General features: G+C 32.3%; 1 protein-coding gene across 1 annotated transcript in view; it reads right to left on the minus strand.

Moving 5' to 3' along the window:
- Nucleotides 1-12,299: 12,299 nt before the first annotated feature.
- LOC129219092 (neurobeachin-like) overlaps nt 12,300-24,654 on the minus strand; it is a 49,674-nt gene continuing 37,319 nt past the window's right edge. Inside the window, exons 13-19 of the mRNA XM_054853415.1 lie at nt 21,939-22,019; nt 21,193-21,348; nt 19,945-20,121; nt 16,926-17,024; nt 15,545-15,741; nt 14,705-14,856; nt 12,300-12,843 (exon numbers count right to left, since the gene is read on the minus strand). Of these exons, the coding sequence (XP_054709390.1) occupies nt 12,753-12,843; nt 14,705-14,856; nt 15,545-15,741; nt 16,926-17,024; nt 19,945-20,121; nt 21,193-21,348; nt 21,939-22,019 (953 nt within the window). The 3' untranslated portion in view covers nt 12,300-12,752. The remainder of the gene's footprint in view (nt 12,844-14,704; nt 14,857-15,544; nt 15,742-16,925; nt 17,025-19,944; nt 20,122-21,192; nt 21,349-21,938; nt 22,020-24,654) is intronic.

Raw genomic sequence — 24,654 nt, forward strand, 5'->3', positions numbered from 1 at the left:
AATGATTTTGTTTTAGTTTCATCTATTATTCATTAACGACTTCTGAAGCATAAACATGACTTTTTTTTTTCTTAACTCAGGCCATCCTTTTGCTGAGCTGGATTAGTTATGAGCCACTTGAAGTTAGTGGATATGTCTTTCCAGTGTGGGGCAATGCCATAGGCTGGACGATGGCGATCATTCCCATATCCTGCATACCATTAGGGGCTCTATATCAGATATTCACAAAGCACAAAGACTTGCCTCTAATTTCGGTAAGATTTTTTTTTTTTTTTTCAACACATTGCAGGTTAGAGATCAAGTGATCTCTGAAATATAAAAGGACATGAGTATGAAATCAGATTAGAGTCATCATATCCATCACTTTAGGATAGGGCCCTATTCATCAAAGTCAAAAAACACATAGTCGGTCTCGGGAAGAAATTTGTTGAAAAAAAAACTTTTTTATCAAAATTATGTTAAACTGTGATATTAATATTTTGTAACTTTGACATCGTAAATAATTCTACGCGTTAATTGCGCTTTAATGAAAAAACATAATTATTTATTCATGAAAATGGATGTCCACTTATAAATATTACTTATTTGCTCACTGTTGCAAAATATATCACTCTTAATTACTCAGATGCATTAACAAGCAACTTTTGAATTCAGATTCGATTCTTGTTTCAAGTACTTTTAGTCCTTTAAGAATAAAATATTTACGATTTCCGTACATATTATATATACTAACTTCTATGTAATATGTTGATAATAAGAAACTCTTCATGGAGTTGATAATTTGCTCACACTCTACTCGTACAGTGCAAATAGAAACTATACCCTCTTAGTTTTCGTGGAAAGTCAACTAAAATTGAGTTTTCGTTTATGCAAAAAAAGTAAAAAAAAAATCGTCAAAATGACAACATATCATACTTAAAACTGAAGTCTGATAGCAGCAGTTAAACATTGTGGTTATAAAATAGTCGGTTGGCTGGGGCGGTTTATTACAAGTAACGCTCAAAGTTGTACTTCTTTAATATACTCATTTTACAGCTAAAATCACACTCAAGTCCTCTGATTTTACTTTAAGTTACCAGTCATGATTATAGAAAAGCGATTGAGCAGACATAATGCAACAGAAGTAAACAACACCCTTTCTACGTTGTTTACAACTGTTACTTCGTTACACAATTCATTTCGTAGTCATATAATGTTAATTTTTTTTTCTTTTGCAGAGGCTGAGACTGTTGACGAAAAATACAGAAAAATGGCGCGCCAATGCTAAGGCGAACAGCGCACCTTCGAGAAGTAATGGGCTGGTATTAAATGGATATGACAATCCGGCGTTATCCGAGCCTCCTCCTATGTACAACTTGTCTCACTTATAGCTCGTTCTTCTGGGAACAAGTCAGAAGTGATTTCACCACATAAAGTGAGAACACAGCGCGAAGTGAGAGACTTCAAAGCTTGGGTACAACAACTTTTCTGTGATCAAGAAAACAATTTTTCGACTTAATTGAAATCGTTCATAATGCCACGATTTTGAATAGCTATATAATCAAGACGGAAAGCTGTCCAGTTTAATGACTCAAAGACGAATGTTTGCAATCAGGATGAAATTTTTAAATGAACTGATGCCAATTAAACACGTGCAACTTTTCGTGATTATTGTTATTTGGTGTGCTTAATTTACCAAAATAAGTGAGGAAGCCCTATAGCCTTCAGATATATTTTTTATAATTAAATTGTCTGAATTCCGTCCTATGCGTAAAATTTCGCATTAAGTTAGCAAGATGAGTTGGAGCTGAGCTCCTGTGAGTTCCCATACAAACTGTGGCATGGTCGTGCAAATCAAAACACATAGTTAAAGATCATAGGCGTAGCCAGGATTCCCGTTAGAGAGGAACAAGCATAGGAGCAACAAGATAGTGGTTTTTAGTTGTCCCCCCCCCCCCTCCTAGTACGGACCTCGGAAACTGCTTGAAATTATTATTCTTCTCTCCCCATAAAGAAACATTTTTTGCTATTATGAGGGCAGAAAACGCAGTTATGTGGCTCTCCCTGGAAATGTTCCGAAATTGAAGCCCTAAAATAGCAATTTTAAATTATCGTTGGTGACATTGGAAAGAGCCTGGGAGTCAGAAGTACCCTTCTAGTGAGGGGCTGTTGCCCTTCCCTGTCCCCCTCTGGATACGCCCATGTTAAAGATTTAGGTAATGAAAGATGCATGAATAATACCGTTAAAGTATTTTCTCAACTAATATCCAGATTCAGAATCTGATATTTTGAATTCTACAATACAAAATATAATGCATAAAATATTTGCGTCAATGCAACGAAAATATGCACTAAAAAGACCTTATCTCGTTAAAAACATAGTATTAGTGCATAAAACTGCAATGAACATTGACAGTCAACAGATTTTAGAGATTCAGCAAGTCCTGTCTCCCAAATTTAGAAATGGTGATATATTGGGGGATTTTAATATCAACTATTTCAATAGTTGAAAATGTAATTTTAAAATACATGAGTGAATTTGATAATTCAGAGGAAGGAAGAAAATATCAACCTGAATTTTTAGTTTAATAACAATTAAAACAATTAAATGATACGAACTGACTATATGATATCTTAATAACCAAACGCAGGTTGGGTTATAAACTTCGTGCTCTGAATCAAATCATTATGCTTAAGATTAAATGCAATTTTGTCAAACAATTATAGTGGAAATATTTTAAAGTACATTTTTAAGTAAAATTTGTAGAGTTGTTACAAATAGAATATTTGTAAGTTATACAAATGAACAGATGTATATATTTCGCATAATTGTTTGTTATGCTATTTTGTATATTTTAAGTAATAAATTGTATTGAATACACTTCCTATTATAAATTTTATTTCTTAGCACTATTTTTATATTCTATACTTTACAGTGACTGGGTTATATATAGGGAGAATTTGCCCACTTTTCAAATGATAGTTCATATCACTTCTGAAGCTTGATAGCAAACGTAACGGATACACCTTTAACTTTCATTCAACATATTTTTTTTTCAACCTAAGCGTAAAAAGAAAGTTGCCAAGCTTCAGAAATGTTGAAAAAAAAAAAAAAAAAAAAAAAAAAAATAAGCAGGTAAAGTCACCTTGTTTGACGGTATTTTTAATTCCATGCTGAGTGTTGCTACATAAACACAACTCAATGTAATTTCATCGTCCACTGTCCACTGCCAGAGGAAAGTTTCAGGACACTGCCAAACTTTGCTACATGAATATTTTATTTGACTAACAATTCTTGTTCCGCTAATAAATTGCTCACAGTGAAAAATCATCAAAAGGTGATATCTTGCCAGAAAAGACAACCATGCGCTCCAATTCAAGATGACTGTCTTCACTTGTGACGTCACAGGAGGAAATGTTTTGTTTTAGAAATCTGTTATTTTAAAAAAGTGATCCAAAATTAAATGTTGGGGGAAAATATAAGTATTTTTGGGTATAAGTTAGTTTTTTTTTTTTTTTTTTGCTTATTCTATCAATTTTAAGAACTAAAAGTGGTACTTTTGACTGAAGGAAACATCTCCGTTGCGTCACTATTGCACTCATGAAGGGTATATTAACCCTAAAACAAGACAGTCTTTGGTCATAGTATTCAAGTGCCATGGCAGTCTGACAATGCTCCAAGACTTTTCATTCTACCTATCATGCAGAGGCGAAAGCCATATTTTGTTATTTGATATCTTAACTTCAGTTGGGACCGGTACTTCTTGGAATGTAAGCTTGATATTATAAGAACAATAGAATTACATTTTCCCTTCATAGCCATTGGCAATGCCTTCAAAACAGATCAATTTGTAAGAGGGAATCCACTGATCATTAACAGCAGAACTGACAGAGCAGTTTATTACCGTATAATCCGTAGGTCCTAAAATCGGCCTAAAAAAATCTCTGTATAATCCGTAGATAATACAATGCAAAAATTTTTTTTAAAAAAATGCAAGTTCTGATTTAACATACAATTTTAGTAACTAAATTAAAAACGTGAAGAAGTAATAACATTTAGAGTATAATAAAAATAATCTAAAAAACAATGATTTCTTCCTGAAATCATGATTATAGTACCCTAATATTTTAAAGATAAAGAGTCAAGACACATTGTGCAAATGAAGGCTAGTTATCTTAACTGGATGGTTGTTTATTTTACACAGCTTAGATCGCGTAAGAGGAACGTTCAAGCTATGTAAAATAAACAACCTGCCGGCAGCAAAACGATCTCTATTGGTGGATCCTACTGTGAATATTGAGGTTCAATCCGTTTTGGTGTTGAGAGGGGAAAAAAAGCACAGATAATATGCGGCAGCGTATAATCCGCACCTCATGACTTTATACTTTTTAAAGAGATAATCCACAGATTATACGTAGGAAATACTGTAATACAGTAGAATACAAAGAACGCAGCCTAATCGTGATAGCCACAATAGATGCTCATATTTATTTGTTGTGATTTTTTCTGTGCAGAATAAAGAAAGAAAGGGGGGGGGGAGAGATAGAGAAATTTAGGGATAAATTTTGATGAAAGGACTTCTATATACCAAAACAAGAAAAAAAAAATAATTGGAATTTTGTCATCTTGAATTCAAATTATGGTTTTCGCAATCACGAGTGTGTGTCTATGTAGGCGTGTGTGTGTGTAGAGGGTATGTGTATGTGGGCATGTGTGTTTCTGTGCAGGTATGAGTGTTGGTAGTTGTGTGTATGAGTGTTTGTGTGCATGGGGCGGGATATGTGTATGTGCGTGTAGTCATATGTGTTTGTGTCTGTGTGCATGCATGAATGTGTGGGTAGTTGTATGTATGTGTAAGTGTCTGTATGTATGCACATGTATGTGTTTGTGTGTGTGTATATGTATGTGTTTGTGTGTGTGTGTGTGTAGGACAAGGGTACAACGTGGAGATGGCTTTCGCTATAGGAGCAGCATCATTAGGAGCCGGTCGACGGTGATGGTGCGGAGGGTGGCGGTGGGAAAATAAAATGATAGCACGCCAAAAACAGTCAAATGAAAGCAATAAGCAATCGTGATTGCTCAAAAAAAAAAAAAAAAAGACCAAGTAACTTGGGAATCACACTAAATGCTATGAAAATAATTTGACTACTTTGCCTACACATAGGCGGATTTAGGACTGAATTCCTGGGGGGCAGGATTTTTTTTTTTTTGAGCAACATTTTTAACTGTCCTCCCCCCTCCCATGTTTTTGTCTGTTTTCTGTGATGCATATGGCCATTCTTTACTTTTTTATGTGTCGTTTTCATTACTGTGTGTAATCATGCTGTCCTTTTTAAATTGACCTTAAAAGAGAGGGGGCTGGTATTAAGAGAGTGACGCAGTGCTCCCTTTTAAGTGGGATATAGTGTATCTCCAGTTTTAGGGGGCCCGGGGGTTACTCACCCGGAGGAAATTATCTGAAATGGATATAAAATTCTGCATTTTGAAGTCTTATAAGGGTTAATTGGAAATAATAGGCATTTTTTTTTTTTTTTTTTTTAAGTTTTATGCTTTAAAAGTGCTTTGTGATACAAGTTAATACTTTAAAAGAAATGGTGCACAGATTTAGAGAATAAGTATCAAGTGAGTAACATACTACCCATTTGAACAATTCTTAATCTATACTCTTGATAAGAAATAAAATTGAAGCACACTTTGCTTAGGAGTTTCAAAGACTTATCTAATTATTTTCAAGGTTTGGTTAGTTAGATTTTTGGCTCAAGAGCTCTGGTAGGTTATACTGCGTTAATTATTTTCAGGGATTTTAGAACCTATCAATAATTTGCACTTTCCAGTCTCTGAAATTGAGTAGTAGATTATACAGTAGTACAGTATTGTGCAAACTTTGTAAGAAACGGCTATTTTAAGTTTAAAAGAAAAAAATAAACTTTAATTACCTATTCAAAAAAGGAAAAATCATGATTTTTTTTTGTTATAAGATTTTGGAAGATAAGTTGTTACTATATAAACTCCTCCCAAAACTGGGGGGCATTGTCCCCTTTGCCCCCCCCCCCTCCTATAAATCCACCCATGTTCTTCCGAACTATTCAAAAACGAAAAAATGATATTTTTTTAAAAATTTTTGGACGATGTGTTGTAACTATATAAAGTCCTCCCAAAACTGAGGGGGGGGGCATTGCCCCCCATAAATCCGCCCATGTGCCTACAGTTGAATTCATTTTTACCCAAAAATATTTTGAGTGACTTTAAAATCAAATGAAATTCAATAATTGGAAATAAATTTTAAGTAAAATATACTGCAAATTTTCATATTTTAGCATCTTGCATACATTACACTAGAGCCAAAGACTACCTTCTGATGAAATATTCTGCCAATATAGATGAAATTTACAGCTTATTCCCATCTCTTTATGATCAAAAAACGTTTTTTGTTTCACCAGTTTGTTGCTGATCCCCTAATTTAATTTTAATTGAAACATGTCAGCTGAAGCATACCTTTTATGTTACAATGGTTCTCTTAGTTCTAGAGAAGTTCTTTAAAATGAGAGTTTTTTCAAGTAGTACAGTTTTTTTTTTAACTGCCACTGTATGTGCACTATAAGTTTTTTGGGTTACATTCAAAAAACTAATGTACCTGAAGCACCTAAGTGGTTCAGGAGTATTGAATTGAAAACCGCATGAAACATCTTTTAAATTAAATACAGAAATACTGCATGAATTCTAAAGAAAAAAAAAGAACTTTAAGTGAAATAGAAAAAAAATGAGACAAGAGGTTACAAGTCAATAGCTTTATTTAACCAGTTCACCTGATTATTAGACAAGTCCCATTCGATTTGTGCAGGCAACAAAGGGCATTGAAAGAAAACCCAAAGCGCACGAAATATAATTTGATACACTTTCGAAAAAATAAGAACACTTCAAACAATTAACTACTGTTTTCAAATAACACGATGTTGGAATGTTTCAAAAAGGAATAACAGTTTAAGTACAACGTATCACGCAAAATTTCAACTTAACTTATCAGCAGGAACTAAATAAAACAATAAATATTCTAGTTTAAATACATAATACAAACAGCAATACTGATCACAAAATCTGCTTTGATTTTGATTTCCTTTTACCACTTGAAATCTAATCCACAACAAAATGCCTTTATAACTATAAAATTTTATGTTGTTGACAAATTTTATTTCTAATCAAGTCACACTATAAACACTTCTCAACTGCTACAGATGACTGGCCAAATTTCAAAAACCAAGATTCATTTTCTGCTGATGAAAAAAATCGTCAACATTTAACAAGCTCTAAACATCACTACAAGAATACTAGATATGAAAAGTAGGAGGGAAAATTCAGTCTTAATAACCTGGTAAGAAAAAGCAAATAAATATCACTTAAACACACTCATAAATTAGATCTGAGTAATATAAGTACTACATTAATGAAATTAGTAAGAAAAAAAAATCTTAGTAGTAAGTACATTTTTAAATAAATAGTTAATAATATATACTTTTTTGTTATTTTACACACTAGATTTTACATTTTATCAAATGATTACAACAAAGTATACCATTTAAACAATATTTTATCTTTACATAATCAAATCATTTTCAAACAAGTGTATTCTATAAATGAGCCGCCATTTATGAACAATACTTGCATCTCACAATCATATTTTTTAGTTGCAGACAAATATTGCTCAGCTAATACAAACTAAAAAATGTGTCTGTAAAAATACTAAAGAAAAATACATTGATTCATCACAAGTTTCTTCATAACATGCATGAAAACTAATGCAAGTAAACAATAGAGGTCCTTCAAAAGCAGAGACATTCACTTGGCAATTATTGAATTTTGAGCATAAATGTAAATGACGAATAAAAATACTAAATCCATTTGTACACATGTTTGTCTTTACATAGGAAAACGATATTGGATGATTTTGAACGCACATCTAATTTTATGGATAGAATGTTTGACGACTAGCTAATAAAATTATTATTTAACATTAAACTTTTAAATCCATTTAAAGGATTAAAGGGTGAGCATACAAAGAAAATGCAATGACCAGGCTTATAACCGGAAGTAAGGACTTGTATAGCAAACATTCACCTTACAGTTGACCAATGCCCCCTTTGATCTATCCGGCTTTGCACCTGGTTAAATAACAGGCTAAAAATTTTACCTGCAATGATTCGCTTTTTAAAGTACCTGCAATGAGCCAGCTTTTCGGTCAAGGTGAACAGGCTCAAATACGCATGGAGCACAGGAAAGTGATAGAAGATTTAATCCAGCTACTTATTAATTACTACTATTTTAGAACAAAGGAAAGAAGCAGATTTTCAGAGAGGATTGTTAATTAATGTGCCAGACAGGAGAAGGATCTTTTGTAGTAAGTTACCGCCCTAAGCCAGTGCTAAGGCAGAAATACTTAAAATACACCGCCAGCTCTGGCTTACGGCAGTACAAAATACCATGCTTTGCCATCAATCTTTGAGTTGAATCACACCATTGCTGCGGTCACTCATCTAGTGTGCTAATTCTACATTAGCTACCAGTTTGTTTGGCTCTCTTAAGAGGTTTTTTGCTTCCAGCTCAGGTAATTCCTATTTCGGGATGATGAGTGCTAAAAAGCACAAAACTGCAGTCCTTGGATGGAATAACTGAGCTGGTGGTGTATTTTAAGGAGAGGGATAGTTTAAAAATGACACTAATTCTTTGTTTTGAGCTGATAGGCAAACTGAGAGGCACATAATTAATTGTTGCTTGACACTTAGAATTTGAAGTTTTAATTTTTTTGAAAGTACATAAAGAAAAGAATTTTTATCATGGATAGTTCAAGAAGTAAATATTCAGAAATGCAAAAAACCTATCGATTTTAAAACTTAATTTCATGTTGCTCTTGATATTTTGAAACAATTAAACTGTAAGCTATAGCTCTATATCATAAATTGAAATGGAATGTCATTTTTTAAAAAAAGGTAATAATCTGGCTTACTTCATGCCCCCTGATGTACTTTAAGACTTATAAGACTCATTTGATTATAACAAAAATGTGAAAATGGGAATTTTAAAACAGGATATGAGTATTGTGGAATGTATTTTAGTGTGGTGAAAGGATCTAGGGGTGCATAGGACTAGTGAGGGCCAAACTGTTCCAAACATTTATAACCTACTAAAGTAGTAATTTTTCTTTATACCATGAATAGTTTCAACACAGGAAAAAAGATATAAAATGATTCAAGATGATGTTTACCAAGGGTGGACAGATTATGCGTGGACATGATTTTTAACGACTAAAGAAAATTTATTAATATATGTACAAATAAAGAACGCTGGTAATTTTTTCATGAATACAGAGGAAATAAATCTGAAAAGAGGCTTAGTTCATCAACATTTTCAGTTATTGGTGATTTGCTAGTAATGATGCAGTTTTGTATCTAATTGAATCAAACATAAATAATGTAATGAACTTACCCCCACCCCCCCTAAAAAATCTCCCCATCACAGACTCTTTGAATAAATTAACAAACCACATTTTAAAGAAAATTTGATTGCTTAAAAGATGATTATCTTTCTCTTGGTAGGATTTCTAATAAATGGGTTCCACTGTACAAAAAGAAAAAAAAAAAGCTAAGGAAAACCAAAAACATTTATCAAAATGATAGGAGGAACCATTGTACTAAAAATGGCAGAAATATTATAAATTTCAACAGAAGCGAAAGTGATAAAAAAATCACACTATTTCAATTAATGTTATGGGTAAAAAAAATGAGGAGAATTGAAGAAAAACTTAGAAAATAATTATATGTTCACTAAAAGGAGATTATTCTTTCAAAATGTGTTAGACATGTTTGCAACCCTATGATGACCAGAGGGAAGAAACAATCCTGTTGCATTTGATGAGGTTTGATAAAGGAAAAGTATAATGCATAACGCATTTTGAAACTACACACAATAATTAGAAAATATGTAAAATACAGCTTTTGCATTTGAAAAATGGGGAGGATAAAAATACATACACACACACACAAACTACTCACTCATATGATGATATTTGTGGTAAATTTAATATTTTGCTTGTTACGTTAATGGAAAATTTGAAGTGAACTAACCAATGAGATACATTTGTCTTCAATAGTATAAGAAGGAAAATATTGCCTATGGAGAAGAACTGAAAGTTAAATTCTTAACTAATTTCAACTTCAACATTTTCAAGTGTAGATAAATTAGCCGGCAATAAATCAATCAATAATTTTAATAATTCTTTAATTTGCACTAGGATTTTAAGCATCATTGTTTTGAAGTGAAAGTTAGGCCTTTTTTGGGAAGAAGTGAATGCCACTGCATGAAGGTTACTCTCATAATGAAACAAACTACATAGCTAACACAACACACATAACTGACTTTCAATGCCTGTTTATCGCCGCACGATACCCTAGGCATTTGACTAGAAATAATTCACACTAAATACTACAGGGCAAAGATAGAGATTGGCTAGGGGAAATCGATTGTTTATTGAGCCGAGAAGAATTTGTTCGAAGAACTATGAGGCTACATGGCAGAAAAGAGAGGAGAGTAAGTGATGACTAAAATTTCTCTTTGAGCAAGGCAGAGATCCTCAAACAGGGGTGTAAAATATCTGTTAAGTACGTTACACAAAATTACGAAGATACAAAAGTGAAACGCTTACTTTTAGACTCGCAGACTTCCATACAAAAATATTTGAATTATTAAAACATTTATGAAATATAAAGTAGTAGGAAAAAGAATTTGCGTTTTTTGAAAAGTATAATTTTTACAAGTGAATAATGCATGAAACACTTACTTAAATCTTTCAAGTTTGTATCAATTTATGTGGAAGATAACATTATACAATTACACAAACAATTTTATAAATGATCCATGAAACAACATTGCAGCACCACAGTTCATACATTTACAAAATTAACTATTTATAAAATAAAATTTCATTTAACTAAAGTGCTTTGGAGCAATGAAAGGCATAGCCAAGATACTTTGTTGTAAATATTGTTACATTAAAAAAAAAAAAAAAAAAAAAACATTAAGGGTAGAAAATAATAATTTATACAAAAGGAAAAAAAAAATCAAAAGTAACTTCTGTATCATAACTTTGAAGTATACCATGTTTCAGCATTTAGTCTGAATAATTATGCTCAGAAAAAAAAAAAAAAAAAAAATCAATGACAATTGACAGAAAAAATAAACTCTTTAAACAACACTTTTTCATAAAGAAATAAATCTAAAAGCAAATGTGAATATGATAATAAATTATATAATTGTTATGCAGCAATAAAAACTTGTATTTTATAGTCTCAATCACAATTTGTATAAACTTTTTCTTCTAAACAATTTCAAGTTTTTGCTCTTTTCACATTAAACCTGAATGTAAAAGCAAAGCTTAAATTCAATTTTAAAAACACCAATTTGTTTCAAACAACAAACTAATTCTTCAAAGAGAAAACATTTAAAAGAATTTACTTGCAGCCTAATCTAGCATTCTAAAATAAAGTAATACATATATTGCAGGCCACCTAATGACAGCAGTTGATTTCACCTTCAGTCTCTACAAAATGTCTTTAAACATTACCGTAATGTCTTAAGCTTAAAATGTTATCACTTATAGTATTTTTAAATTTCAGCTAAACAAATATATTCAGCAAAGAAACAAAGAAAGAGAAAACTCTTTAAATATACTATCACAACAAGATGGTAGTTTTCTCTTAGTTTCCTATCGAACTTTTCGACATTTTGCATATTAATCACAGTTTCACATATTCCTCCATAAAAGATTGTTGTAACATTTTCAAATATTTCATCAATAGTGCAGAGAATTTTTTGAAATTTTTTTTAAACATCATATCTGAACAGAGCCAAGCTTATTCAGTTAAAAAGTACTTAGAGTGCTTTCACATTATTAAAGATTGGAATGGATTCACATAATTTAAGCAAATACTGAAATGTGAGTTAATAATACAAACAAAAGTACATAATACTTTGGAATAAAGAAAAATACAGTACAAGTTTCAAATGGAATAGACTCATAGGTAGTTTTCTGAACATAATCAAATCATATTATGAAAAGAGTCTAAACGGATTACCACATATTTCAGTAACAGACATTTATATACTGTTAAAATTCAAATATTTTCGTGCTACATCTGATAACAATTTTTAAATTTTTGTCAAAATAAATATGGAACACCCCTGTGGTGAGATCATTATGTTAAAATTAGACTAAACAAACAACACCTTATAAGTGACAAAAGATGTCATAGACACTGACTTTTCTATGTACTTTTTATTTATATTTATTTATTTATATATATAATATCGTATATATACAGATGGAGGGCCTGCGCAGTGGACGTTCAGAGTTCTATCCGCATCTGTACAACAAGGACAAAGTGCTACAATGCACCTAGGGACAGTGACGAGCTCGCACATTGTTTTCAATAACTGCCGCACAGTTGCATTTTGAAATAAAGTGCAAAACAGACACTGTAGAGACGAAAGGAAAGACGACAAACTTCTAAGCACGAACAAAAAAAACTCTCATTTGAGATCGGTCCGTGATTTGCCTTGATTCACTGATTTAGTAGTGGGCGAGTGCGTGACAGTGGTCTAGTGCCCCCTCTGTGGTTGGCCGGTTTTTGATGCGAGCCGACGGCCCGCACCGAATGGACTGACGAGGGCGCCAGAGTTCGCAATCTGCACAAGTTACTGACGAAAGATCGAGTCTGTGGACTTTTCAGTAACGTTGCTGGAATTCATGATGCCACCGATTGAAATCAATGTAGAAAACAGTCACAGATCCGTTAGCCAAACCTGCTAATAGAAATCTGAAATGCACAAAAATAAAATCAATTATACTTCAAAAAAAGATTACGTAAATGCCATGCAGGTACAATTAAATTTCCATACAGTGGCGTAGCTAGACCCGACTTTCGGGGGGGGGGGGTTACTTCCTTTATATATATATATAATATATATATATATATATATATATATATATATATATATATATATATATATATATATATATATATATAATATAATATATATATATATATATAATATAATATATATATATATATATAATATAATATATATATAATATATATATGTATATATATATATATATGTATGTATAATCGCTTGGAATTTTTTCCTTTTCTTCCTTTTCTTTTCTTTCTCTTCTCTCTTGTTTTTCTCTTCTTTTTTTTTGAGACTAACTTTTCGGGGGGGGGGGGTTGTCCCCAAAACCCCCCCTTAGCTACGCCCCTGTTTCCATACATGATTTGTTTCATTCAAATCTTCCTGATGCAGTTTTTTTGTATCCCTTTTGTGAAAAAAGTAAAAGCTCCCCCCCCCTTTTTCTTTTGATTCCAAAATTACTTGACTTAAAATTACTTTACTTTTATTTTAATTTACAATCATTTAATAAGGAAATGGGTTGCATAAGTTGTTGATTTACTTGGCAATTATTTATTTGAATTTAGCTTTTTTTTTTTAAAATTCAAATATCAGCTGCTAAAATGGACATCTTTTTCAACTTGGGAAAATATTAATTTTCTGAATCTAAACATTTGACTTTAACATGAAATAGTTCCTCAATCTTGAAAAATTAGGGAAAACTACTACTTTAAAAGTGTTTGAAATCATTTGTGTATTACCTTCTACTTGCAATAAAATGAATAGTTTCAACAAGGTTACATGATATTTGAGGATATAGAAAAATTGATTAGACACAGGCAAACTGGTTCCAGAGTCTGTCGATGATTATTTTTGTTTCAAATAATAAAATGATGAACGGTTAAAATATGAAATTATAAATGTGAACAAAATGTTTCTATCTTTTAAACGGATGCTTTGTTTTAAGGGTTTTTTAAAAAAAATCAGACTTTCTATTTTCAATTTAATGGAGAATTGCTTACAATTTTTAGAGCATTTTTTCAAGGTTTTAATAATAATAATTAAAAGAAAGAGAAGGGAAAGAAAGTTTATTTATTTACAACATTAGAAAAGAATGTTCATTTAATGACTTAAATGAAGCTAGATCAATGCCTGTAGTGGATGCACAAATATTGAGCACGGGATTGCAAAATGAGACCAGAAAATAATACACCAGAATCTAATTACAAATACAAATACAAAAGTGACGATCAGCAACAGGCTCTGGGCCCAGCTAGACTGGTCCTAGTCAATTTACAATCCCCAGTGAAGATCAATGGCCCTCTTAAAACTGTCTACTCCTTTGCTCATTACCACCTCTTCCGGTAAGCTGTTCCAAGGTTCCACTACCCTGCTAAAATAATAATTTTCCCTAATATCCATGTTAGCCTGAGATTTAAATAGCTTAAAACAATGACCCCTTGTCCTGTTTTCAGTGCTAAACTTTAGCCCCGTAACATCTTTCGTTTTAATAAATTTAAACAGCAGAATCATGTCCCCTCGGTCTCTTCTTTGCTCAAGACTGTACATTTTTAGCCTTCTAAGCCTGGAATTACCTTCTGAATTATTTTAAAGGTAGATAATAATCAATTAAATTAATTATTGTATGCTCAGAGAAAATGATAGCTGAAACTGGCAGAAAATATTAAAAGCTTTCCGGAATCTTTCCCATTAGCTTCTAAAAATATGTGAACCTGCATCAGAAACATTTTTTTTCTTTTTTTCACACACATGTTAAGCAAGACTTACTTTTGATCATGTGTTAATGCCAATGAGCGCACTCCACTGTCACAAGCCGTGAATGCATATAGTAGAGCCAGGTTGAATGTCCGCCAAACTTCAACAATGCCTTTATCCCCACCAGTCATCATGTATTCTCCATCACGACTCATTGCCAAACACTTTTGAAAGAAAGAGATTGATTACTGTAGGATATCATTTCACGTTACACAAAACAAGTACAGTATTGAACCTTGGCCATAAGACATAGAGGCACAAAAGACACCAAATAAATTAGAATTTATGAAAAATACTTAGATAGGGGGGTAGGAGAGGCATAGAATTATTCCAAGAGGGACACGGATGTCAACAAAATTTGCGCCCCACTTCCCTTAGAAAAAAATCAGATTCATGACAGGAAATAAGAATTTAAAAAATGCCATTGTTACAGCACTCATAGCATTTGGATTGGAATGTTTAAACTAAGAAGAGCAACATCTTTTCAATGACACCAGGGCTTGGGAAAATTCCTGTTCAAAACAAGCCCACCTAACACATTAATATTGTACAAATATTTCAATAATGTTGCATTTTTAAAATCTTAAATTCTTTTGTGATTTGTTAAATGTAGTAAAAGTATCAGTACCCACATTACAATGTAATAATAACTAAATGTGCTTTGATGCAAAAAACTACTTTATATAAAATATGGTGTTATTTTTCTAACCCATTAAATAAATTGTTGCAACAAGATAGCATTTATAAAATTCATAGGATGAAAAAATGGAAATGAAAACGAACCATATACATGAATGTTCTGGTTGAAAGATTGAAAGAAGTAATTTATGATTATTTTTGAATACTTCTTACCTGAATTGGGTGGTGATGTGTTTCACTGCGAAGTCGGCGTCCATTGATGGTAAAGCAACACACATTGCAAGAATCATAACAGACAACAACTAGGCCTTCTCGACACAAAGCACACAATTCTGGAGATTTGAAGTTTTCAGGAGCCTCAAGAGATCGCAGTAAATCACCGTTTGTGGTATGCACTAAAACTGGCCCATCTGTGAAAGTCATTTTGACAAAAATATTAGTACTAGTTACAGAAATATTGAAAAACATTTAAGCAGAGATTCTACAGTACATCTAAAGTGTGAATTACATTTTGAGGCAGATTAAATAACCTTTTGTATCATGTAGCAAAAAATGTCAACTTCATATCATTTTTGGAGTTTTTTTAAAAAAAATTATTATCATTAATTTTAAATGACTAAAAAAAAAAAAAAAAAAAAAAAAAAAAAAAAAAAAAAAAAAAAAAAAAAAAAAAAAAAAAAAAAAAAATTAACGCAAAGCTAGGGGCAGCTTAGTTTTCAAAATAATTTGAAAGTGAACATGGTCTTTAAAACAATCAACAAATAGTGACAATTAAAGCAACATTTTTCTCTAGTTCAAAATGTTCTTTCAAATTGTAATCTTAAATACAAACTTCAATGATTTTCAAAAATCAATGCAAACAATTATAGAATTGAACTTCATTGTTTTAGCATGAAAATTAAAGTTTCAACATTTTTCAGCTCTATCAGAGACAAAAGAGCCTTTTTTTCTGTTCAATAGAAAATTTATTTTTTAATATTTGCTCAATAATACAATCTTTGCTGCATTATTTCAAAAGAAGTGGGGAATGTAAGTATTTAAAATGTTCCACTGTTCCTTCTAAGGCGCTATTAAATTGCATTTTTGTCCATTTTACAAATTTCATTTAGTTTTTGATGTCGTAATTTCAGATTGCAAAAGCCAATAAAGACATCCTCTTTCTTTAAATTGGAAAATGTCTAAGGATTCATGAACAATGAAAAGTATAAATTCATTTAAAAAAAATTAAGTTATGTGTTTTAAGAAGACTGCACTTACATGTGCACTAAAATCAGTTTCAGCTATTAAAAACTATAGATCATTCAAAAACCATAAAAGGAGATCATGTAGTGTATACATCAAATTTCATAGCTGTATTTTTTCAGCTTGAAAACTTACATATGTAACATTCAAGCTTCGTATGTAAGTACAAAATTTACAAACAAAGGCAAGGCATACATAAATAAAATAGGAAGAAGGAAAAATTAGCCTTAAATTTTATTTTGTCAAAAAAAAAAAAAAAATGCATCACTGTGACAAGAAAATCGATTAAACACAAGTCAATAATTAAAATTAGCCAACTTAGGTATATATTTTTTTAGGAAATATTTTGTACCTTTAGATCCACTAACCACCAGGCCAAGTTCAGCAGATACAACAATGCATGTCACTTCACTTTCATGTCCAGTTAAAGTGGCTCGGGGTGTTGGAATATCTAGAACAATTCGAAGAAATTTAGTAAAAAAACCAATTACATACAGATTATAATAGCTATTGAAAAATTATTGTATTAAAGTCAAAATTTGCATACATATCTATATAAGTAAGCAATATTAAATAAATAAAAATATTACTAATCATCAGAAGTGAAGACTGGTTTTTGTGAACGAAAAATGAATTAGGTTATGAAATTAAAACGCTTAATGTAAGAAATAAATTTGTTTAATATGTTAAAACCTTATATGTTACAGATTAAGATGTCAAGTTCAATAGGAAAATAATGACGAGACAAAAATATAATAATATATTTCATTACCTTTGGGGAAACAAAATTTAATACATTACTACAGTATGACTGTAATTTCTTTTGGTATTGCACTAATTGCTTTTTGCGCCATATTGTTCGTACAACTAAATTTACATGTAAGCAGTGGCGTAGCTAGACCCGACTTTCGGGGGGGGTTACTTCTTTTATATATATATATATATATATATATAATATATATATATATATATATATATATATGTATAATCGCTTGGAATTTTTTCCTTTTCTTCCTTTTTTTTTCTTTCTCTTCTCTCTTCTTTTTCTCTTTTTTTTTGAGACTAACTTTTTGGGGGGGTTTTGTCCCCAAAACCCCCCCCCCCCCCCTTAGCTACGCCCCTGCATGTAAGCAGTCTTTCCTTCAGTGGAAAAAAAAAACATTTTTTCAAACTCATTGCTCGGCTTTTGTGTTTCTCTCTCATATCATAGACTCTGTGGACAAGGGCGTCCAAAAAGGGGGGCAAGGGGGGCTCGAATTGCTTTTGGTACTTTTTTCTTCGCAAAAATGTAAAAACATTTCTTCTCCAGCCGTTAATGAATAAGTTATTAAAAATGACAAATTTTAATGACTCTAATCTGTCCTGAAATCGGTTCCCATGGAGAAAATACCCTGCTAAACCATGGGGAAAATATCTGAGCCCTCCCTTACAATTTTGCATATGTGCATCCTTGTCTGTAGGGCAACTGATGATGGGGAGACAGTCTTTAACTTCTAACGTGGGTTGAGCTTTTGGACTTACAAATACAAATGAGACGACCAGCAACAGGCTCTGGGCCCAGCTAGCCTGGTCCTAGTCAGTTTATTAGTCCCCAATGAAGATCAATGGCCCTCTTAAAGCTATCCACCCTCTAGCTCATCACTGCCTCTTCCGGTAAGCTGTTCCAAGTGCTTACGACCCTACTAAAGTAGTAAGTTTTCCTAATTTCCAGGTTAGCTTGAGATTTAAATAGCTTTAAAAAAATGACCCCTCATCCTGCTTTCCATACAGAAATTTCAACCAGTCAATATCTTTCATTTTGATAAATTTAAACAACTGAACCATGTCCTCTCTGACTCTCCTTTCCTTCAGGCTATAGGGCAACGGAACCAGTTACGGACAGGGGTCCAGTAACAGTCAGTCATAAGTTTGGATTTTAATAATAAGAATTTTTGGCGGGTAAAAGTGATGTTGCTGGGCCCCATGAACACGGTGCAACCATCTAGTGATATCAGAATGAATTTTATGAGCCAGTTGGTATTTACAAGGAAGTGGTGGAAGGGTATGAAAAGACATCACGAGATCAACTGGTGTTTAATGCACATGTGCAGAATATGTTCGATCCGGCGATCTAGGATCGGGGGAAAGTTGAGCCATCTGGGGAAATTTTGCTGACTCAATTTTAACAATCAATCAATGGAAAAAGTTTACTGACAATAAAGAGATTCGCTTTCATACTTGCCAACTTTTAAGGATTACATGCAAAGTTTACTCATTATGGCATTAAAAATTTGTTGGCTAATAATTCATTTATTTAAATGTTAGATATGTCTTAAACTAAAACTTACATGTATTTACATAATTTACTTTTAAATACCCGGTCCGAGACAAGCTATAAATATAAGTTTTTAAAGATGCAATATTGCAAAATTCTCTTTATCTATAGTAATACAAAACTAATTTTTATCTGAAGTCTCTAACATATGCCAAAATTTTGGGGAAATTTTCATTTGGATTGAGGGAAATGTTGACAGTAAAAGCATTTTCTGCAAACCTGGTTTAATGTACATTTGAATTTAATAAGACTTTAGTTCTAAAAATAAAGAACTGCACATTTTTTTTAAGAAAAGGTGAGTTTTGTCCATTGCTCATCCTTTCCTCATCCTATCTCTTACTGGGTATCATCAGATTTTTGGTGTCTGTTACTGGGGGTCAGACCTTTTTTCGAAATTGAGTGAATAAAAATAGTATTAATTAATTCAGAGTGCAAGTGAAGTATTGAACTCGTAGAATCGCTTGGAATGTTCCTTGAAAAGCAGACATTAAAAATTCCAAAATATAACTGTACAAGGGAGTGTGATGAATAATCAGCAAGTGTGGAAATGCCGAAGATAGTGACCAGCTGCTTGGTTGATACTCAAAGGTGTCAACAATCCTCCAGCTGGCCAACAGTTCTAATGTGACTCCTCTGAACATTCTTCTTGTTTCCCAACTTGAAAACTAACATGAAAAAACATTACTTTGCTGCTTTTATCTAAGTCAAAGGGACCAAGGCTCTGAAGGACATTCCAGAAAGGTGCAACCATGATTCTTTCAATGCCAGGAACTCTTGCTGAAAGCGATATATCAATGCAGAAGTGTATTATGAAAATTTTTCAATGTACTATTTTTTTTTTTTCTATTTACAAGTAATGGAAGATGAAAGCAATTTATCCAAATGAGTCATAACCGGGTATGATCTAACAAGAGTTTTACAGTACAATCCTTTCAAGCTAAACTCTATGAGATGAATACACTCCAATAGCAAAGGAATTTCAAAGATGTAGGCTGCTCAATATTTCTGCATTATTTAAAAACTAAATTCGTAAACGATTTCGAATGTAAAATAATACCTGGACAATTTAACAAATCTCCAGCTATACATTGTGTTCTGGCATTCCAGTGCCACAACAGGATTGTGCAATCTTCAGATCCAGAAGCAATGTAACAATCAGATGTGATATTACATTCTGACCTAGCCAAGCATGTTACTACTCCAAAGTGACCATAGACAATCTGTACAATTTTAGCTGCAAAAGAAGAGATTTTTTAATATAATTTAAAAATTCAATTATGAGCAACATTAAATTTATTTCAACACAATATGTATTGTAAAACAAACTGACACACAGTGCACAAGCTCATGTAAAAACTATTCAAATTACCAGAAAAAACTCACTATAAATGTTCATAAAAAAGTTCATTTATATAAAATTTATTAATGAATTAAAAGATACAAAGATTTTTATGCACAAAATCTATTTGAAAAATATTTTTAACATTAATAATATACATACCTATACAAATTATGATTGTCATCTTGCAATTTATAGTAGAAAAATATTTACTTCATTTGATACAATTTGTACTACACAGATAATTCTAGTAGTTTTAATTTCTTGGTATTATATCCTATTATTTCTCACAGAAACTTTCGATTCAATTTACACTATATTTACAAAATGAGAGGTATGCAAAATCAATGTAACAAACCAACATTTTCAGATTTTTAGCAGCATACAAAAAGTTTACATGACACTTTTTAGAATGGATTTAAAAACTTCAAAAGTATGCTTTAACTAACTATCTAAACACACTAGTAGTTTTTTTTTCCTTCCTAACGTACTTGTGGTGATGATGTATAATCTGAGACAAGTAACGAATTTCAGTAGAGTCATAACTATACCTCCAACCAGCCCCCCCCCCCGGCTACATTTACAAGCAGATCTCAACAGTTCAAAACTGTACTAGCTTTTAGATTTAAATATAAGAACAAATGAGCCATTGACAGCAAAGTGGCATAAGTCAATAAAGAAATATTTTGAATAATTGAGTGGATTAGTAGCTTCTTTTCACTAAGTAACACTGCTGTTATGTTTTACGATGTCTATTGGCAAATAGTTGAACTTAGAGTGATATCACTTTCGAATGATGTAGAATGAGGTAAAAATTAATTGATGATAGTGAAAATACAAATTACAGAAAAAAAAATAGACTTACACCACTTCTGCTCTCAACGACTCAAATGTTAAATGTTCTTCCAGTGAAAGTTATTGGAGAAATAAAAAACTTGATTGTAATTTTAAAATAATATTGCTTACCAGATTCTGTGGAAAACACTCTAAAACTATTGTCCCAGAAACCACAAGCAATCAAAAACCTGCTATCAACTGTTGTTACAAAACAGCAAGAGCGCATCTTTACTCTTTGACTGAAATTGTCCCCAAGGTGCCTCTTGTATGGTGCAACATTCATAACTAGAATTAAGAACATTTTAATCATTAGAAGACTGAAAAATGAAATGAAGTACAGTCCACTCTCAATAACTCTAAGTCTCAATGAACCGGCTAAAGTGTTCAAGTTATTGATAGTTTGAGTTATGGGAAGTTTCCACAACAGTCTCAAGGGGTTGGGACATAATGAAAATTTCCAAAATAAAGGAATATTCGAGTTATAAGGTTCAAGTTATTGACAGTTTGAGTTATGGGAAGTTTCCACAACAGTCTCAAGGGGTTGGGACCCAATGAAAACTTCCGAAATAAAGGAATATTCGAGTTATAAGCTTCGAGTGATCGAGATTCGACTGTACGTGAAAAATAATTTCTGACAATGTAACTTGTTCACATAGATGAAACATAACAGATGACATTTCTCTTTTAAACAGTTGTTCCGTTTAAATCTGGTTTCAAAAAAAATCTTCATTTATTTCAGCAAACAAATTGAACATTCAATGAAAACGTAATGCTAAAACATGCATCTCATAATTATTCACTTAAAATATCAAAATTTACTTGTATTAAAAAAAATAAATCAAAAAATATTACAAAAATAAGAATGGAAAACATACTAAGTAAAGGATCCATTGCAAGAGGTAACTGTGAAGGAGATGTTTGAGTGTTGTCTGAATATGGAGGCTGGTGAAGAGGACCTACAGCAAAAGTAGAAATATTAAATTAATAATTTTTAATAAAAGGATAAAAGTAGATAAATTCTAGTATGATATTCCAGGATTTTTCACATTTTGAACATTAATATGTAATTTCATGAACTGGCAAAATGAATGACTTCATTGATTACTGTATTTCTGAACCAAAAAGAAAAACCAATTACATTTACGCAAATAAAAATAAAAATAATGACACTAAAAATTCTTAAAAAGCATTGACAAAACACATTTCTACTTCCGAAATTATAATTCTTAATGTGTATGAACTTATTATTAACAAGATAACTGCATAAAATGATACCTAAGTTAGAAAGTCAGTTTAGGATCTTAATCCAGTTTAGGATCCATCACCAAATGTTTTTAACACAGATATTAAGCTCAATATTTTAAAAATCAATAAATGCATTTGCCTGTGTCTGACATGGGTGAAAGCTACCGGCAATTTTGCACATGTTCGTGTTTTGCTTGGGCAATTTGTATGTTGTGCAGATTTTTTTATTTCTAATGCTCTTCTGAGATCTGTTCTAGTAAAAATAGGAAGAAAGATTATAATTAAACTTATTTCCTGAAAATGTTCTTGTATTGTGATGTTTGCAGTAGATATTCTGTACTGAATTTTTAAACGTTCTTTTGCTTATAAGTGAGACAAGTTCCTTTTAATATTTTGATAATAAAAATAAACATGCAACCAAATAGTTTGTTTGAATAATATTTAAAAAATATCATGTACCTCTTCCAGCTTCCGATCACACCTTCCCCCTCTTCTCCTTCCTAACTGAAATTGCAATAAATAACTTTCACATTCCCCCCCCCCCATTTTCTGTCCAAAAAAAAAAAAAAACTTGATTTTTTTTGCCAGTTTTTTCAAAGAAAACTCATGCTTTAAGGGGGTTATTTTTTTTTTTTTAAATAACAATAATAATACAGTTGGTTCTCCATTTAACGACTTTTGAGGGACCACAAAAAATCGTCCTTAAGTAGAATGCTTCTAACACTAGAGTAGAGCATCTGGGACCGTGAAAAGTCGTCTTTAAATAGAGCGTCATGAAACAGAGAGCCAACTGTAATAAAACATTTATTAAAAAGCAGAGAATTTACTCTATTTTCTAAAACAAACTGAAGGCATATGCCATATACTCTACTGCAAACTTACCTAGCAAAACGTTAGGCGATTAGAAAAACATTTAAATGTTAGGGAATGGGCTGGACAGACCATCTCTCTTCCTGCAACCCAATACAAAGTAGCTTTTGAAAGACAGTGTCAAAAGGAGGTAAAATGGAAAAAGTGTTGGCCATGTAGGCACAAGCTGCTAAGTGTAAAAAAAGTTCATTGCTTCACCCAAAGAACACAGGGAACAGTTGAGTATGTCAGCGATGCCTATAAGGTGGAGATGGTTTTGAAAGTAGTCTTGTTATTGGAAATTCTAAAATTAGCAGAAGAAAACCTGCCTAGGAACATCCATCAGGACAGGGCTGTGGAGAAGGTTGGACCACACCTTCTTCATAGTATCCAAAGCCTAGGAATGTTTTATAAAAGTACTGGATACCTTAACAATAATGAAGAAATTTGGCTGTAAGACAACACAAAGAGGGGCTGTGTAAGTTTACATCCTTGTTTGGCTAATTGTTTGGCTCTTTTGTTACCAGGTGGTTTGTTACCACAATGGTTGGAGATCCACTGGAAGTTGATCTCCCAGCCATCAGTTATGAGTTCCTCAATTTTCAATTTAGTAGTTTCAACTCTGTAAATTCACCATCTTGATAAGAGCAAAGGGAGAGAATGGCTGACTGTGAGTCAACAAGGAAGACTGCCTTTTTGAGAGGAGAAGTACAGCTGAATAGATGGAGAGCCTGTTCAATCAAGGCCATCATATGAGGTCTCTATTTCAGCCTCAAAACTCTGGGAGTTGATGTCAACTAGGCATGCACCTTCAAATAGATTTAACAATAAAAACCAGCTCCAGATGGAAAATCCACATGCGACAATCTATCAGTGTTGATATAGAGCCAGGTTTCTTTTAAGTAATTATTTGCAATGGTTTCAAGTGCATGAGCATGAAGAAGAGACGAAATAGCTTCATTTCTTTTCCCCGGACATTAATTGAGAGGTTCAAAAGCGGAATTTTACTCGGTGAAAATCTTCTATTAAGACAAATAAATTGGTGAGTATAGTTATTTTTTTTATTTTCAGTCATGAGGTCATCAGCTTTAGTAAAGAATGATTTGTGGGCCTTCAGTCTTTTCTAGCAGGCACAAGCTGCTGCCAATGCTCGAAGAGAGTTTTTTTGCACTTTTCAAAGTGTTTAAGTAGCTGTTTTACTCTACCAACACTCAAGGGCTCCAAACTGGATTTCCAAGGCAGTAATAGGCGATGAGCAAGCTGCTGCGGTAATGAGTCTTAGTGCTTTGTTTCGGACTTAGTCCACTTTTTCACTACAGCTTGTAGATGTGGTCAGTAGTTATCCGCCATAGTTAAAAAGATGCCTTATAAATGATTGATATACAGTGGTCAGGACATTTGGTGATGCACCCTAAGTGACACCAGAGAGTCTTTTAAGGAGACTGAGTCTACCTTCACCCTTTTAAATGGCAATAATAATAAAGATTAGAAAAACAT

This window comes from Uloborus diversus, chromosome 1, assembly GCF_026930045.1.
Source record: "Uloborus diversus isolate 005 chromosome 1, Udiv.v.3.1, whole genome shotgun sequence".
Classification (NCBI taxonomy): domain Eukaryota; kingdom Metazoa; phylum Arthropoda; class Arachnida; order Araneae; family Uloboridae; genus Uloborus; species Uloborus diversus.